The 15,701-nt window shown below is 43.6% G+C and overlaps 1 protein-coding gene across 6 annotated transcripts in view; it reads left to right on the top strand.

The window, feature by feature from the left end:
• The window catches only part of SEH1L (SEH1 like nucleoporin), a 130,676-nt gene extending 117,502 nt beyond the window's left edge, over window positions 1-13,174 (top strand). For all 6 annotated transcript variants that reach the window (XM_078785394.1, XM_068127002.2, XM_078785395.1 and 3 more), the window contains one exon: window positions 12,465-13,174. In XM_078785394.1, the coding sequence (XP_078641520.1) occupies window positions 12,465-12,687 (223 nt within the window). In that variant the 3' untranslated portion in view covers window positions 12,688-13,174. The remainder of the gene's footprint in view (window positions 1-12,464) is intronic.
• Window positions 13,175-15,701: the final 2,527 nt, after the last annotated feature.

The following is a 15,701-nucleotide window of genomic DNA, read 5'->3' as shown; positions in this document are numbered from 1 at the left end:
TGGAAATCAGCAAACATCACCGCTTTACACAAAAAAGGTGCAAATACAGACCAATCAGCCTGCTTACAATTATCAGCAAAGTCATGGAATCCATCATTGCTTCGGATATCAAATCCTCCTCTTCTCCAATAGCTTGATCTCTGATCATGAATTTGGATTCAGAGCAGGTCACTCTACTCTGGACATGATGCTTCTGCTGTGTCAACAATGGATGGGGGTCCTCAATGTCAAACAGGAAATTAGAGCTGTCTCCTTTGACATATCACGTGCTTTCGATACGGTCTGGCACCCCGCTCTGCTCACCAAACTCTCCTCCTATGGTATCCATGGAAATCTCCAAACATGGCTTGCGGACTTCCTCTCTGGTTGCAGTCAACGTGTGGCCCTGAATGGATATCTCTCATCTCCCCTTCCTGTTTTTGCTGGAGTTCCCCAAGGCAGTGTTCTGGGCCCTGTGCTTTTTCTGGTCTTCATCAATGATCTCTCCGACTCTCTGGAAAATCCTCTCTATCTCACTGCTGATGACTCCACTCTCTGCCGCTCCATACCTCATCTCTCAGATCGGCAGTCTACAGCCTCCTCACTCTCTACAGACCTGGACAAAATCACAGACTGGTCAAACAAGTGGAACATGTCTTTCAATCCTGACAAATCTCACACTCTCACTATGTCTCTCCCAAAAGACCGTCTGGACAACCCTCCCATCGACTTTCTCAATAATCCTGTCCAAGAAGTTCTGTCACTCAAGCTCTTGTGTCTCACAATCTGCCATGATCTTCCCTGGGAAAACCACATTTCCAAGCTAGACTCCAAAGCCAGTCGCTGACTGGGCATCCTCCGTCGTGCGAAGTCCTTCCTTAGCACACCTGAGCTCCTCACCACATACAAGGCTTTCATCCGCAGCTCAATGGAATACTGCTCTCCCCTCTGGGCTGGTACTCCTGCCTCACACCTAGCTCGGCTTCACGCTGTTGAAACCAAAGCTTTCAGAATCATTGGAATCTCCCGCGATGAAGCTCACTCCGAGGGCCTTTCACTCACTCAGCGCAGGCAGGTTGGTGGTCTTTCTGTCTTCTACCAACTCCTCTCTGGCCTAGCCCCCCCCCCCCCCCAGCCCTGTCTGTGCTCTGCCCCCCAAATACTCCAACAGGTCGCACAGGATCTGCCAGCAACCCTCTTATGGTTAAACTGCCAAAATCAAGACTCGCTGCTCACCTTCACTCTTTCATTCCTCTTTTCTCCTGCCTCTGGAACAAACTCCCTCACTCTCTTCAATCCCACTCCCCCCTCCAGGTCTTTAAAACAGCTGTTCACCACCATCGCTTATCTTCTCTCATCCAAAACCTTGATCTTTTCTACCCCCACTAATTCACCCCAGATCCACCTTGTTTGAAATTCCAACTTCTTTCCTGGAAGCCCTAGCTGTGTCCGTGTTTTTACCTCTCCCTTTCCCACGCCTCTTCCTCCCAAGCCCTCCCACAGATTTCCTGATGTCCCTGCTCTCAAATGTTGTACTTGTGTGCCTCCCACTCTCTCCCCATCTTGTCTCCCGCTCCCTTTATTATGTTTTATGTGTCAGTTTGTTTTTTGTCATTAATGTTAGCTCTTACACGAGCCTCGATCTTGTATACAAAAACTAGAGCGTCCAGGGAAGCAGAACTCAACTGAACTGACTGGACAACTTTAAAGTAGGTGATTTGTCAGTACTAGATATGACTTAAATGAAAAGCCAACAACCTTGCCAATTTCTATATATACATTTCACTTCCGTAAATGTTGTGTTCACTTCTTTCTCAGTTTCAGCATCCTAAATTCTTGTGCTTTTCTTAAGAGCTGAAAAAAAGATGCCGACCTATGGCGGCCATTTTGTGACAGATCGGGTTGATATGCGATGGCAACCTACCTTGTGTGGTAAGAGTCTCACACACCAAGTTTGATCAAAATCCATAAATATTTGTGGATGTTAAAGTCTTAACGTCGTTTCGGAGCTGAAAACAATATGGCGGCCATTTTGTGACGGATCGGGTTGGAATGCAATAGCAACCTACCTTGTGTGGTAAGAGTTAAACATTCAAAGTTTGATCAAAATCTATTAATATTTTTGGACGCTAGAATGTTAACGTCGTTTTCATGACCAAAAACAAAATGGTCGCCTAAGTCCGCCATTTTTCAACGGATCGGGCTGAAATGTAATACCAACCTGGTCCTTGGGGTAAGGATGCTGCATCTCAAGTTTGATCAGAATCGGTTGATATTTGTGGACGCTGGAGTGTTAACGTCGGAAAGTTAATGGACGACAGACGACGACGGACGCCGGAGGGTTCAGTATGTGATGAACAGTTCAGTATGTGAACTACCGTCCAGTTGAGTTTTAAAAAACCAAAAAAATTTCTGTCCCCATGTTAAAGTTGCATGCAGAGAAACGATCCCATATAAAGGGAGGGGTACTTTGCGCCTCCCTTTGATTATATTGAAGACGAAATAAAAGACTTCAAAAGTAAGAAGAAAAAAATTATTCAACCCAGATGGGACTCAAACCTCCAACCCCCAATTTGGGAGTCTGTTGCCTTACCCATTCGGCCATTAAGCCAGCACATCAGATTTGGGTAATAACATTTTGAAGAGTTATAAAGTGTGTATATATTTTTATGTATTTAATTATGGATATATATTTATATATATTTAATTTTGAAGCAAAAACGATTGCACTTCGGTGGAATTTGTTTCAAAAGCCATTAACTAGATCTACTGGCCGATGTATAATCCAAGTTTTAGCTGGTTTCAATGTATAGCCCTTGAGATATGAGTGCCAACACATTTTTGGCGGATGGACAGACGGACGGACGGACAGACACCAACTTGATTTCGAGGGTTTTCTAAATATAACTCAAGAATGTGGAAACAGACGTTGCTGAAATTTGGAACATATTACCTCAATGTACAAAGCATTTATTTCTGAAATTTGCAGCTAATTTCGTCCAGTAGAAACCGAGAAACGTATTTCAGTTCCTATGTTATAGCTGTATCCAGAGAAACTATCCCTTATATAAAGGGATAGATGCTTTGCGCCTTCCTTTGATAACTACTCTAAGGTACCTGTATGGTGTTTGCCAATGCCTCTGAACGGTTTCCAAAACCCGCAACAATATATAGATGTCCCTATATAGGGAATATAAATATAAATAGATGTTCCTATAGGGAATGTAAATATAAATAGATGTTCCTTTAGGGAATCATCATCATCAGCATCATCACATCCTAAAATACACAATTTGGTATCTGTTTGTCTGTCTGACGATTTTTGACAGCGATACATTTGGTCGTTACTTATCCAATCTCAACCTAACTTGACAGGAGGACTAACCGAACCCACGAACAAAGAAACGTCAAATGAAAATACAACAATAATGATTTTTAGGAAAATAAACCAAGGAATAAAATTAATGCTGAGGTAAATTAAAATTCTCTACTGTGAGGTACCTCCACGCAGTCTCGAACACGCACACAGGGAAATGATAACAAAATAAAAAGAAATCCCCTTTGGCCGGCGTCAATCGTTGGCCTCAATGAGTTATTTTTGAGGAGAGTGGTGGCGACGAGGCTCAGAGGCTCCAGCTCGGGAAGCACACAAGATGGCGACGGCAACGAAGGTGCCAAGGGCATGAGGGGAAGACGGCCCTTTTTCTCTCCTCTGTTCCTCCAAGCTCCCGATTGCCACCTCTCCTCCACAGTGCACACAATCCCTTGGAACCCTGCTCCACTGGAACACCACACCAAAGACACCAAACCTGGCCAGCTTCTTCTCAAGCACCAAAACTCAAAGATGGCGAAACCTTTTTTCCTCGATCTCAAGGACCAGGTCCCTAGAAGCTTCTCGATGACGTCACACCAACCAATGGTGAAGCTCTTTTCCAAATCACCCCATGCTCGGCCCACATCCTCTGGGCCAATCATGACCTGCAGGGGCGTGGCCTGCCAGCTCTTTCTGCACCACCCATCACACCACTCCGTGTGCATGGCCTTTTTCCTTATTAGGTCCTTTGGGGGCGGAGCTTAGTCCGATCAGCTCTTCCTTGGCTTTTGTCGGCGGTAAGTGTTCATGGGGCCGGCTTCGCTTGGTTTGTAAAATGTTAGGGATTGATCACAAGGGGAATCACATCCTGGGGAAAACTAACCTTATTCCCTACACTAATTAGCACTGCACCCAGGGGAAGAAGGGCCCCTCCCCTCCCCCTCCCCCCCTTTCCCCTCCCCCCCCCCTCCCCCTTCCCCCTCCCCCTCCCCCTTCCCCCTCCCCCTCCCCCCTCCCATCCCCTTCCCCCTCGTTCCCCTCCCCTTCTCTTCCCCCTCCCCTCCTCCTCCCCCTTCACACCAGGGGGGTTGACTCAGCCTGTCATCCCACCGAGGTCGGAAGTCGGAACTCATTGTCGTCAAATAAATGTAGCCTGTATGTTTCACTCTTTGTCACATGCCGTTGGTCCCATGTCAATCGGATGAAGTTGAAAAATTAACGTTACGAAGGTTCTCTGGGACGTACTGATTCCGAATAATGAAGTTGAAAAATTAACGTTCCGAAATACGCTAATTACGCTAACAGAAGCGCTGGAGGGAGCACTGCGCTCCCTCCCTTAGATTCCCTCCCTCTTCTGCTAGCGCTAATTACGCGTAACACACTAATTTTAAAACCCGAAGTTTTTTTAATTTTAAGGTGTGCTGTAGTCAGAAGCGCTAGAAGCGCTGCGCTCCCTCCCTTCGAATCCCTCTCTCTTCTGCTAGTGCTAATAATACGCTAATTTTAAAACCCGAAATTTTTTAAATGTTTATGTCTCCGTGACATTCCTGGGACCATCCCGAGTCGAACAGTACTTTCCGCTCGCAAATCCGTCCACGGGTTCTCGAGATCTTAGAGATCATAGATACATAGATCAGGACCAACTCTACTTTATATATATAGAAGGTGTGCTGTAGTCAGAAGCGCTAGAAGCGCTGCGCTCCCTCCCTTCGAATCCCTCTCTCTTCTGCTAGTGCTAATAATACGCTAATTTTAAAACCCGAAATTTTTTAAATGTTTATGTCTCCGTGACATTCCTGGGACCATCCCGAGTCGAACAGTACTTTCCGCTCGCAAATCCGTCCACGGGTTCTCGAGATCTTAGAGATCATAGATAGAGGCCAACTCTACTTTATATATATAGATTAATGTTATTACAAAACAATATTAATACTAATAATACCCCACCTTCTCAAGGGGTGTCTCCTCCTTGAACAAACTCCGTGTTAACGTGCATAAATAGCTTATCGTGTCATTTCTGTGGGAGCACCTCTACCAGAAGTAAAAAATATTGTCATGTGACTACCCTTGGTGATCACCTTAAGGTAGCACGGAGAGCCAAACAAGCTTTACTCCGAGGCACTCTGTTCAAAATGTGGTGGAGTTAATCCACTACATGCGGAAGGGGGGGCGGGGGTGGGGGGGGGAGGAGGAGGAGGAGGATGCTGAAAAGCACTTACCTGAACGGTCTCCACTTGACGTCTTCAACCTGTATAAGTTAACTCAAACAATACGGTTTTAAAATGTCAAAAAATACTGGCTTTATTGAAAGAAATGCCAGTAATACAAAATTAAACACGGTCAAATAAATTCCTAAATTGGGACGTCCCCACAACAGACTTGCACACAGGCAAAGGATAAAAGAACGTTATATAAAATAACTGTGTGTGGTTATTTAGTGAACTTAACTCTGATCACTGGTAGGGTCTCGTCAGGGGTCATCAAAATCGCCCGGTCCGTCGGCAGGAACCGCTCGCTTATTGGCGGGAACCGCCGTTCGTTGGCAGGAACCCAGGCCACACTGTGTATCGCACTGCAGTGAGCTGGCAGCGCTCATCCACGCATCGTTCTTGCCTGGAAACTTGCAGCTCTCCATCCGCAGCTCTTCCGCCTCTTCACGACCACCAGAAAAGTCTCGGAATGCGGGTGTTTATGATGAAGCCTCCCCGTGCAGAGAGCAAGCACAACCGTTCGCTTTAACATCCAGAACGAGAAGGGAAGATGTCCGCCACTCCAACAACTTTTTACACGCCGCCCTGACGTCATCGTCAGGGCGGCGTCAGCGAGTTGCTCTCTACCCGTGCTTTGCCAATCAGCGAGTTGTTCTCTACCAGTTCTTCCCGTCGATCAAAAACCCCACCCAATCACGGCTCCTCTGGGCGTGGCCTTGGCCTGCCCGACCTACATGTGCCTCCAAAGTCAATGCAATGGCAGCGCTCAATGTCCTGGCTTCCGGTAGGTTTTTTTATTAGGGCATTTAAATGTGGGATTCTAGCCCTACGTGTGGTGTATTGTAAAAACAAACAAAGGAATAAATACAGAGGTAACGACGTGCAAGGGATAATTACCCATAATCCATAATGATTACCCATAATGATGCGCAAGATTGGAGGTCACGTTTTTATCGAAGCTGTCCATGCGCTCATGCTTTCGAAGTTAAGTAATTTTTCACAATTGTGTTTTTGTCGAAACTGTATCTATCTTTCGGTGTGTGTACCTATAGTGTGTCTTTAGTAAGATTCTCGGTGTTAATTTTTCATACATGTATACAAAATCGTCGGTTAATTCGTGTCGCGTATTCTGAGGCCTAGTAGGCTACCGTGTCCGACCTTGAGGCTTTGTTTTTCTCTCAGCGGTTCGTCGATTGCGCTGCAATTACTTTCCTTCTCTGTTTTTGTCCCAGTCTTTCACCCCATACTTCCTTGTTTAAAATCTCAACTCAAAAATATATATATATATATTTCCTTCTCTGTTCTTATTCGTTTATTCGATGTATATTAAATATTAAATAACATTAAATCTGGACTGGAAATTAGTGTAGGGAATGAAATATTCCCTACACTAATTTCACTCAGGCCAACTGGCACGGTCTTCAAGCAGCCATCAATCATTTGGACTGGTCTCCCATCTCTACCGCCTCTGACATCAACTCATCCTGGGAATTCTTCCAAAGTAAATTGCTCTCTCTCATGCACAGATTTATCCGATCTCGTCTTCAGTTGTCATACCCTTCCTCCCGTCCATGGTACACGGAATCTTGTGGTGAGGCTGTTGCCCAGAAACAACTTGCTTTCGTCTCCTGGAAAGCAAAGCCAATGGAAGGAAATCTCATTCCCTTTCACAAAGCCCGAAACAAGTGTGTGTCCACCCTCAGGAGAGCCAGGAAACAATATCTCTCCATTCTCAAGACCGAACTCTCTTATCTGTCTCCCTCTTCCAAATCCTGGTGGCGTCTGGTCAAATCTGTTTCTGGTGTTTGTTCCCCCTCCATCCCCTCCCTCACCTCAAACGGCTACACGGCTGACTCCGCACATGAAAAAGCTGAATGCCTCAACTCTGTGTTTGCCTCTAAATCTTGTGTCCCAAACCCATCCCTCTCTGTACCCACCGTACCCAGTCATACCCAGCTGCGCCTAGACTCTGTGCCCTTTCCTCTTGACAAGGTGGAAAAGTTTCTGTCAACCCTCGACTCTGATTCTGCAACTGGACCTGACGGCATCAGCCCACGGGTCCTATAATCCTGTTCTTCCGCTCTTTCACTCTCTCTCTCTGCTCTCTTCACCCTCTCTTTTGCTCAAGGTCATCTGCCATCTGCTTGGAAATCAGCCAACATCACCGCTTTGCACAAAAAAGGTGCAAAAACAGATCCTAGCAACTACAGACCAATCAGCCTTCTCCCAATTATCAGCAAAGTCATGGAATCCATCATTGCTTCAGATATGAAATCTTTCCTCTTCTCCAATGGCTTGATCTCTGATCATCAATTTGGTTTCAGACTTGGTCACTCTACTCTGGACATGCTGCTTCTGCTTTCTCAACAATGGATGGAGGTCCTCAATGCCAAACAGGAAATTAGAGCTGTCTCCCTTGACATATCACGTGCCTTCGATACGGTCTGGCACCCCGCTCTGCTCACCAAACTCTCCTCCTTTGGTATCCATGGAAATCTCCACGCATGGCTGGCGGACTTCCTCTCTAGTCGTAGTCAACGTGTGGCCCTGAATGGGTTTCTCTCATCTCCTCTTCCTGTTCAGGCTGGAGTTCCCCAAGGCAGTGTTCTGGGCCCTGTGCTTTTTCTGGTCTTCATCAATGATCTCTCTGACTCTTGAAAATCCTCTCTATCTCTTTGCTGATGACTCTACTCTCTGTTGCTCCATTCCTCATCCCTCAGATTGGCAGTCTGCAGCCTCCTCACTCTCTGCAGACCTGGACAAAATCACAGACTGGGCAAACAAGTGGAACATGTCTTTCAATCCTGACAAATCTCACACTCTTACGATGTCTCTCCGAAGAGACCGACTGGACAACCCTCCCATCCACTTTCTGAATAATCCTCTCCAATAAGTTCTGTCACTCAAGCTTTTGGGTCTCACTATCTGCCATGATCTTTCCTGGGAAAACCACATTTCAAATCTGGCCTCCAAAGCCAGTCTCCGACTGGGTATCCTCCGTCGTGCGAAGTCCTTCCTTGGCACACCTGAGCTCCTCACCACATACAAGGCTTTCATCCGCAGCTCAATGGAATACTGCTCTCCCCTCTGGGCTGGTGCTCCTGCCTCACACATAGCTCGTCTTCACGCTGTTGAAACCAAAGCGTTCAGAATCATTGGAATCTCCCGCGATGAAGCTTACTCCAAGGGCCTTTCACTCACTCACCGCAGGCAGGTTGGTGGTCTTTCCGTCTTCTACCGACTCCTCTATGGCCTCCCCCCCCCCCCCCCCCCAGCTCTCTCTGGGCTCTGTCCCCCAAATATTCCTACAGGTCGCACAAGATCTGCCTGCAACCCTCTTATGGTTAAACTGCCAAAATCAAGACTCTCTGCTCACCTTCACTCCTTCATTCCTCTTTTCTCCCGCCTCTGGAAGAAACTCCCTCACTCTCTCCAATCCCACTCCACCCTCCAGGTCTTTAAAACAGCTGTTCACCACCATCTCTTATCTTCCCCCATCCAAAACCTTGATCTTTTCTACCCCCGCTAATTTCACCCCAAATCCACTTTTTTGAAATACCAACTTCAGTCCTGGAAGTCCTTGGTGTCCTTGTATTTTATACTTCTCCCACCCCCCCCCCCCCCCCCCCCCTTCCCATGCCTCCTCCCCCCAAGCCCTCTCCCTCCCACACATCTCCCTGCTCTCAAATGTTGTGTTTGTGTGCTTCCCCTTCTCTCCCCATCTTGTCTTCCGCTCCCTCTTTTTATGTGTTTTGTTTGTCTTGTTGATTTGTTTGTGAAATAAATGTTAGCTCTTTCACGAGCCTCGATTCAGGATACAAAAACAAAAAAAAAAAATCCCTGTGCTGGTTAACATTCCCCATTCCTCGTAATGGGGACGAAGATGCACCTTAATCCGAACACACGGTCTACCGGATCCCTACTTACTACATGGTGGTTCTTCTTCTTCACAATAATCGGAGCATACTAATCTATACAAATCTTCCTGGACTAAAGTAATCAATGCCTACCCACTACAAACGTAACAATATTATAAACCACAAACACACACCGGGAATGTAAACCTTTTTAAACAGTCGCTATTTGTGTTTAACATGAAACTGAAAGAAATTCAAAGGAATCCCGACATCCGTGAGGCAAATTTTACTTACTGAACTGAGCAAAGATCTACTGTAATCTATATAACCCACAAGGGTTAATAACGTGACCCTTCCTGCCGCTAACATGGCGTTTTTCATGGCGGCCTTTTTAAACAGTCGGTAATGCTGTTTACCACGAAACTGAAAGGGAGGAAACGGTAGGAAACCCGGGGTGTGTTCAGTTACCAAGCAGCTAGCTCGCGCTTACCAAGCCAGCTGCTCCTTATCAACAGTTTTGAATGGAGCGCTTGCTCGAATGCTTAAGCCACTTGATGAGCGCTCTACAATAAATGTGGTGACTGAAAACCACTGTTTCGGGAATGTAAATAAAAATACATGTCTGTTTCGGGAATGTAAACACACATAGATGTCTGTTTTGGGAATGTAAATACACATATGTCTGTTTCGGGAATGTAAATGTAAATATATGTCTGTTTTGGGAATGTAAATACACATAAATGCCTGTTTTGGGAATGGAAATATAAATAGATGTCTGTTTTGGGAATGTAAATACACATACATGTCTGTTGCAGGAATGTAAATATAAATAGATGTCTGTTTTGGGAATGTAAATATAAATAGATGTGTATTTTGGGAATATGAATGAATGAATAGATGTCTGTTTTAGGAATGTAAATATAAATAGATGTCTGTTTTGGGAATGTAAATATAAATAGATGTCTGTTTTGGGAATGTAAATACACAACGATGTCTGTTTCAGGAATGTAAATATATATAGATGTCTGTTTCAGGAATGTAAATATAAATAGATGTCTGTTTCAGGAATGTAAATATAAATAGATGTGTTTCGGGAATGTAAATATAAATAGATGTTTGTTTTGGGAATGTAAATACACATAGATGTCTGTTTAGGGAATGTAAATTTAAATAGATGTCTGTTTTGGGAATGTAAATATAAATAGATGTCTGTTTTGGGAATGTAAATTTAAATAGATGTGTTTCGGGAATGTAAATATAAATAGATGTTTGTTTTGGGAATGTAAATACACATAGATGTCTGTTTCGGGAATGTAAATTTAAATAGATGTCTGTTTTGGGAATGTAAATATAAATAGATGTCTGTTTTGGGAATGTAAATTTAAATAGATGTGTTTCGGGAATGTAAATATAAATAGATGTTTGTTTTGGGAATGTAAATACACAGATGTCTGTTTCAGGAATATAAATTTAAATAGATGTCTGTTTTGGGAATGTAAATATAAATAGATGTCTGTTTTGGGAATGTAAATATAAATAGATGTCTGTTTTGGGAATGTAAATATAAATAGATGTCTGTTTTGGGAATGTAAATATAAATAGATGTCTGTTTTGGGAAAGTAAATATAAATAGATGTCTGTTTTGGGAATGTAAATACACATAGATGTCTGTTTCAGGAATGTAAATACAAATAGATGTCTGTTTCAGGAATGTAAATATAAATAGATGTCTGTTTTGGGAATGTAAATATAAATAGATGTCTGTTTTGGGAATGTAAATATAAATAGATGTCTGTTTTGGGAATGTAAATACACACAGATGTCTGTTTCAGAAATGTAAATATAAATAGATGTCTGTTTTGGGAATGTAAATATAAATATATGTCTGTTTCGGAAATGTAAATACACATAGATGTCTGTTTCAGAAATGTAAATGTAAATATATATTCCTTTGGGGAATATAAATATAAATGTTCCAATGGGGTATATAAATGGAAATACATCTTCATCAAGGAATAGCATTGAATAGTAATCGTTTGTTTTCATCAACCATTCTGCCTTTTGCACTGTAGTGAAGTCTGAATGAATGAATGAATGAATGATCGTTTTAAGGCCATTTTCCCCGCTGGAGCGGGGGTTAGCCTTGCGGGCCCCATGACAATCATGGTTCCCTGTTTGAGGCAATGTTTTATGGCCGGATGCCCTTCCTGACGCCAACCCTTGGTCGCCTCTTACGACACGCAGGGATACGGTGTACCTATTCTAAACCGGGGTACACACCGGGATTATTCATCCCAGCAAGCTGGTACTCAATTTGCTGACCTCGGAAGGATGAACAGGCTGAGTCAAACCCCCCTGGCGTTAATTCAGCGATCGACCGGGATTCGAACCCAGGATCCTAGGATCCCAAGCCGGCACCCTAACCGCTAAGCCAAATACCTTTTAATTACTTATGTGTATGCAAAAGTAAATTGCATAGATGTTTCCAAAGAACTTGATGATCCTGTGCTGTCTGGATCGCACGTACACGCAAGGTCATTGTCATCGAGATGATCAATACTTTTTATTTTTTCATTTTGTAATTGATAAATCACATGCAGCATATATATATATATATATATATATATATATATATATATATATATATATATATATATATATATATATATATATATCGGTGTACTTTATGGACATTGTTAAACATTGGACAAACACACATGGTGTTTGTAACTTGAAGCAGGATTCTGTGTATCATGAACGAGAGGTTCAGATGGCAACACGAACAGGTCAACCCAACGATATTCTTCACGGAATGACGTGCATGCGAGTGCTCGGAAAGGGTGGGCAGTCTGCGCGTAAGTAATGTCGGGAGTCTTCCTGTTTCATTCTCCTAACGCAAGATGCTTCCTTCAAGGAAAGCGATCTGTATTGGGCAACACAGTCCTTGTTGGATTATCGCCTGGACATCTGTTTATTTTCGTGTTCTCGCACCACCTGTACAGTACAGTGTACGTACCGCTTCCTACTCATGTAAGAATGTCCATTCTCCCGCCCTTTTTCTGCCCATGACGGTTTTCCCTCTCCCTGTCTCTTATCCCATCTCAGATACTTCCTGCCTCCTGACGACAACCTTCGAAGTGCCTCTCGGGTCAATGCCGTGCCTCTGCCCGTCCCGCATCCTGTGCCACCTGTTCCTCGTCCTCTTCCTCTGCCTCGTCTTCTTCCTCACTCCGCAGGCAATCGTATCCCGTGGCATCTCGAGCACAGAATAACACGCCGCGTGTCCACCAACACCATTTGGTCTTTACATGATCCGGTCAACCAATGACAGCCGCTTATTTGTGTGCCGTTAAATTATTTAAATTGAGATGAAGCCCTCGATGATTGAGTAACCAATGAGATGACAAAGCAAAAATTACTTAATAAGAGCAATTTGCTGAGTTCCGATTTATGCAAAATAACTTTTCAGTAAATAAAAAAATCTAAATATCACCTTTATTACCGATTGGAGAATTGATGTAGAAATGTGCATGGTGTGTTTATTCGTTAAAAAAGTGAAGGCGATGTGGACGCATTCATCATCCGTTGACTTGTTGAGTGTTCAAAGCGATTGATACAGAAGATGAAACTCATTGATTGTCACAATTTAGACATTTACATATTGTCAAAGGTACAAGAGGTGCAGCATGCTGATGATGAGCACACCTGCGTCGTTAATTCACTCTTTACATCTTTAGTTTACAAATGAAACGCATTTCTTATTGTGACATCCGAGTTCTCTCTTATAAATCCTGTTCTTTGCTTACTTCATATCATCCAGTGTTGTTCAGTTGTTTGAATCACAAGGCTGCGGGGTGGCATCATTGGCTGAGGGTGTAGCTGTGCCACTGATGCAGTGCCCTCTGCTGGTTAGGGCAGGAATTTGTAATTAGATCAGGGTGCCGGTACTGGCTCGCCTACTCTTCTCGAAGGACAACGTGTGATCTTAACGTCCACCAACGAATGCTACAGGACGCCAAGTTTAATCTACATCCGAGGGACGGCACACACATTGATGAAACCGTTTATAGCTGCATCGGGATTCTAACCCACCATCCAGTAATGTCTACAATGCAGGTGGCGAGACAAAACTATTGTGAATAACTAGATGGTATTCATAGAATACTTACCCTGATCAGTCAACTTGTTGCGAGCCAACTCTTCTGTTCTTGAACATTTTTTTCCTTTGATCCAATATGGCTGCCAGGCCATGAGCGATGACATCATACATTTATATTCTCCAATATAATTGTTGCATAGATCATGCTCAATACATTTCAAACTGATCCGACCAAATGTTGTCCCTGTGGAATTATGACGTCATAATTATGGCACAATGACGTCATCGTTAACAACACCTATTCCCCATATGGAGTTCTTTACAATGAGCCATGATTCAATTTTTTCCATGCAGCGGTTTTGGAGATATAAAGGTGCAACATTTTTCGGTTTTTCTAAGATGGTGCCTGCACCACATGACCTATGACGTCATGATTATCATTAAAATATTCTACATGAGGAGGTGCTCCTATGGTGAAAATTTCGTGCCCATCAGACCAACAGTTGCTGAGAAAAAAAAATTCACAATGATCTTATAAGTGTTGTACTTGTCGAATTATGACGTCATAACGAAGGCATCGATGACATCACCATCAACATTTCTTATTCCCCATGGTGAGTACTTGACAATGAGCCATGTTTCAATTTTTTCCATTGAGCGGTTTGGGAGATAGAGGTGTAAACTTTTTCCAAGATGGCGTCCGTACCACGTGACCTATGAAGTCATAATTATGAATAAAAAAATTCTACAGGCAGAGGCGCTTCTATGGTAAAATTTCGTGTCGATCAGACCAACGGTTGCTAAGAACGGTTCGGAGATATGGAGGTGCAACTTTTTTCGATTTTTTCCAAGATGGCGTGTGTACCGCGTGACCTATGACGTTATAATTATCATTAAAAAATTCTCCAGGAGGAGCTGCACATTTTCTGAAAAATTCGTGTCCATCAGACGAACAGTGGATTAGAGTTGCAGAGGAATTTTTGTTTTATTCATCCTGATCAGATCAAGCGTTGTACTTGTCGAATTATGACGTCAAAATTAAGGCATCGATGACATCACCATCAACATTTCTTATTCCCCATGGTGAGTACTTGACAATGAGCCATGTTTCAATTTTTTCCATTGAGCGGTTTGGGAGATAGAGAGGTGCAAACTTTTTCCAAGATGACGTCCGTACCACGTGACCTATGAAGTCATAATTATGAATAAAAAAATTATACAGGCAGAGGCGCTTCTATGGTAAAATTTCGTGTCAATCGGACCAACGGTTGCTAAGAAAATGAATTTTTAAAATGCAGACACGTACGGCACACGTACGCAACTGAATGCTTAACCTCGCTTTTCGCTTGGCGAGCGCAGGGTAATGAGCCATCGAAGAACAGTTTGTAGCTTTCTGGATCCATATATACAAGCACTGCAGTGATTTTTGTATTTTAAAAACGAGCAATGGTTCAGGAATTTAGTAAGTAGCTTGGTTACCTGTCTACCTCATGGTTACCTTTGGTTACTGCAACCATGTGTCCCTCTGCCCCTTTAACGAATCCGACTTGGATGCACATGTTCATTGTCCTACAGTTCTAAGAATTTTTCTGTCCAAACATTGGAGCAAATCCAAAATCCATACCACGATATCAGAACCTGTACGCATTGAATGTGTGGAGAAGCAGGAGCAGTTGGTCAGCTCAGGACCTGTTTGGAACCACTGGAAGTTGTCTTCCTGTCATGACACACGTATGACTGCAGTTGAGGTACTGTTAGATGTAACGCTACTCTATGTAATCCCATGGTGCTACATAGTTGGTGTTCTCAAAGTTCTCGGTGTACTGTATATGAATCTTCTGATGGCTTCTTTTTTTTTTTTTGGTATACAAGATCGAGGATCGTGTAAGCGCTAACATTAATCACCCAAAAAACAAATGGACCCATAAAACATATGATAAAGGGAGTGGGAGACAAGATGGGGAGAGAGAGGTAAGCACACAAGTACAACAGTGGAGAACAGGGACATCGGGAGATCTGTGGGAGGGAGAGGGCTTGGGGGGGAGGGCATGGGAAGGGGGGTGGGGGGTGGAATATGATTTGATTTTTGAATGATTTAGCATCATTTGTCCTTTGAAGCACCTGAGAGAAATCATCCGACACTATGAGGTTCTGCTGATGAAGAATGACTATTCAGGAGATCCACGAAGTGTTCAGTTGGGAAAAGGTCCAGCAGGATCGCAGGCCACGGATGTGTTTGGACA

The sequence above is a fragment of the Myxine glutinosa genome, chromosome 10 (genome assembly GCF_964187855.1).
Source record: "Myxine glutinosa chromosome 10, kmMyxGlut1.1, whole genome shotgun sequence".
Taxonomy (NCBI): domain Eukaryota; kingdom Metazoa; phylum Chordata; class Myxini; order Myxiniformes; family Myxinidae; genus Myxine; species Myxine glutinosa.
Note: the sequence above shows the minus strand (reverse complement) of the source record. Positions and strands in the feature narration are given on the sequence as shown.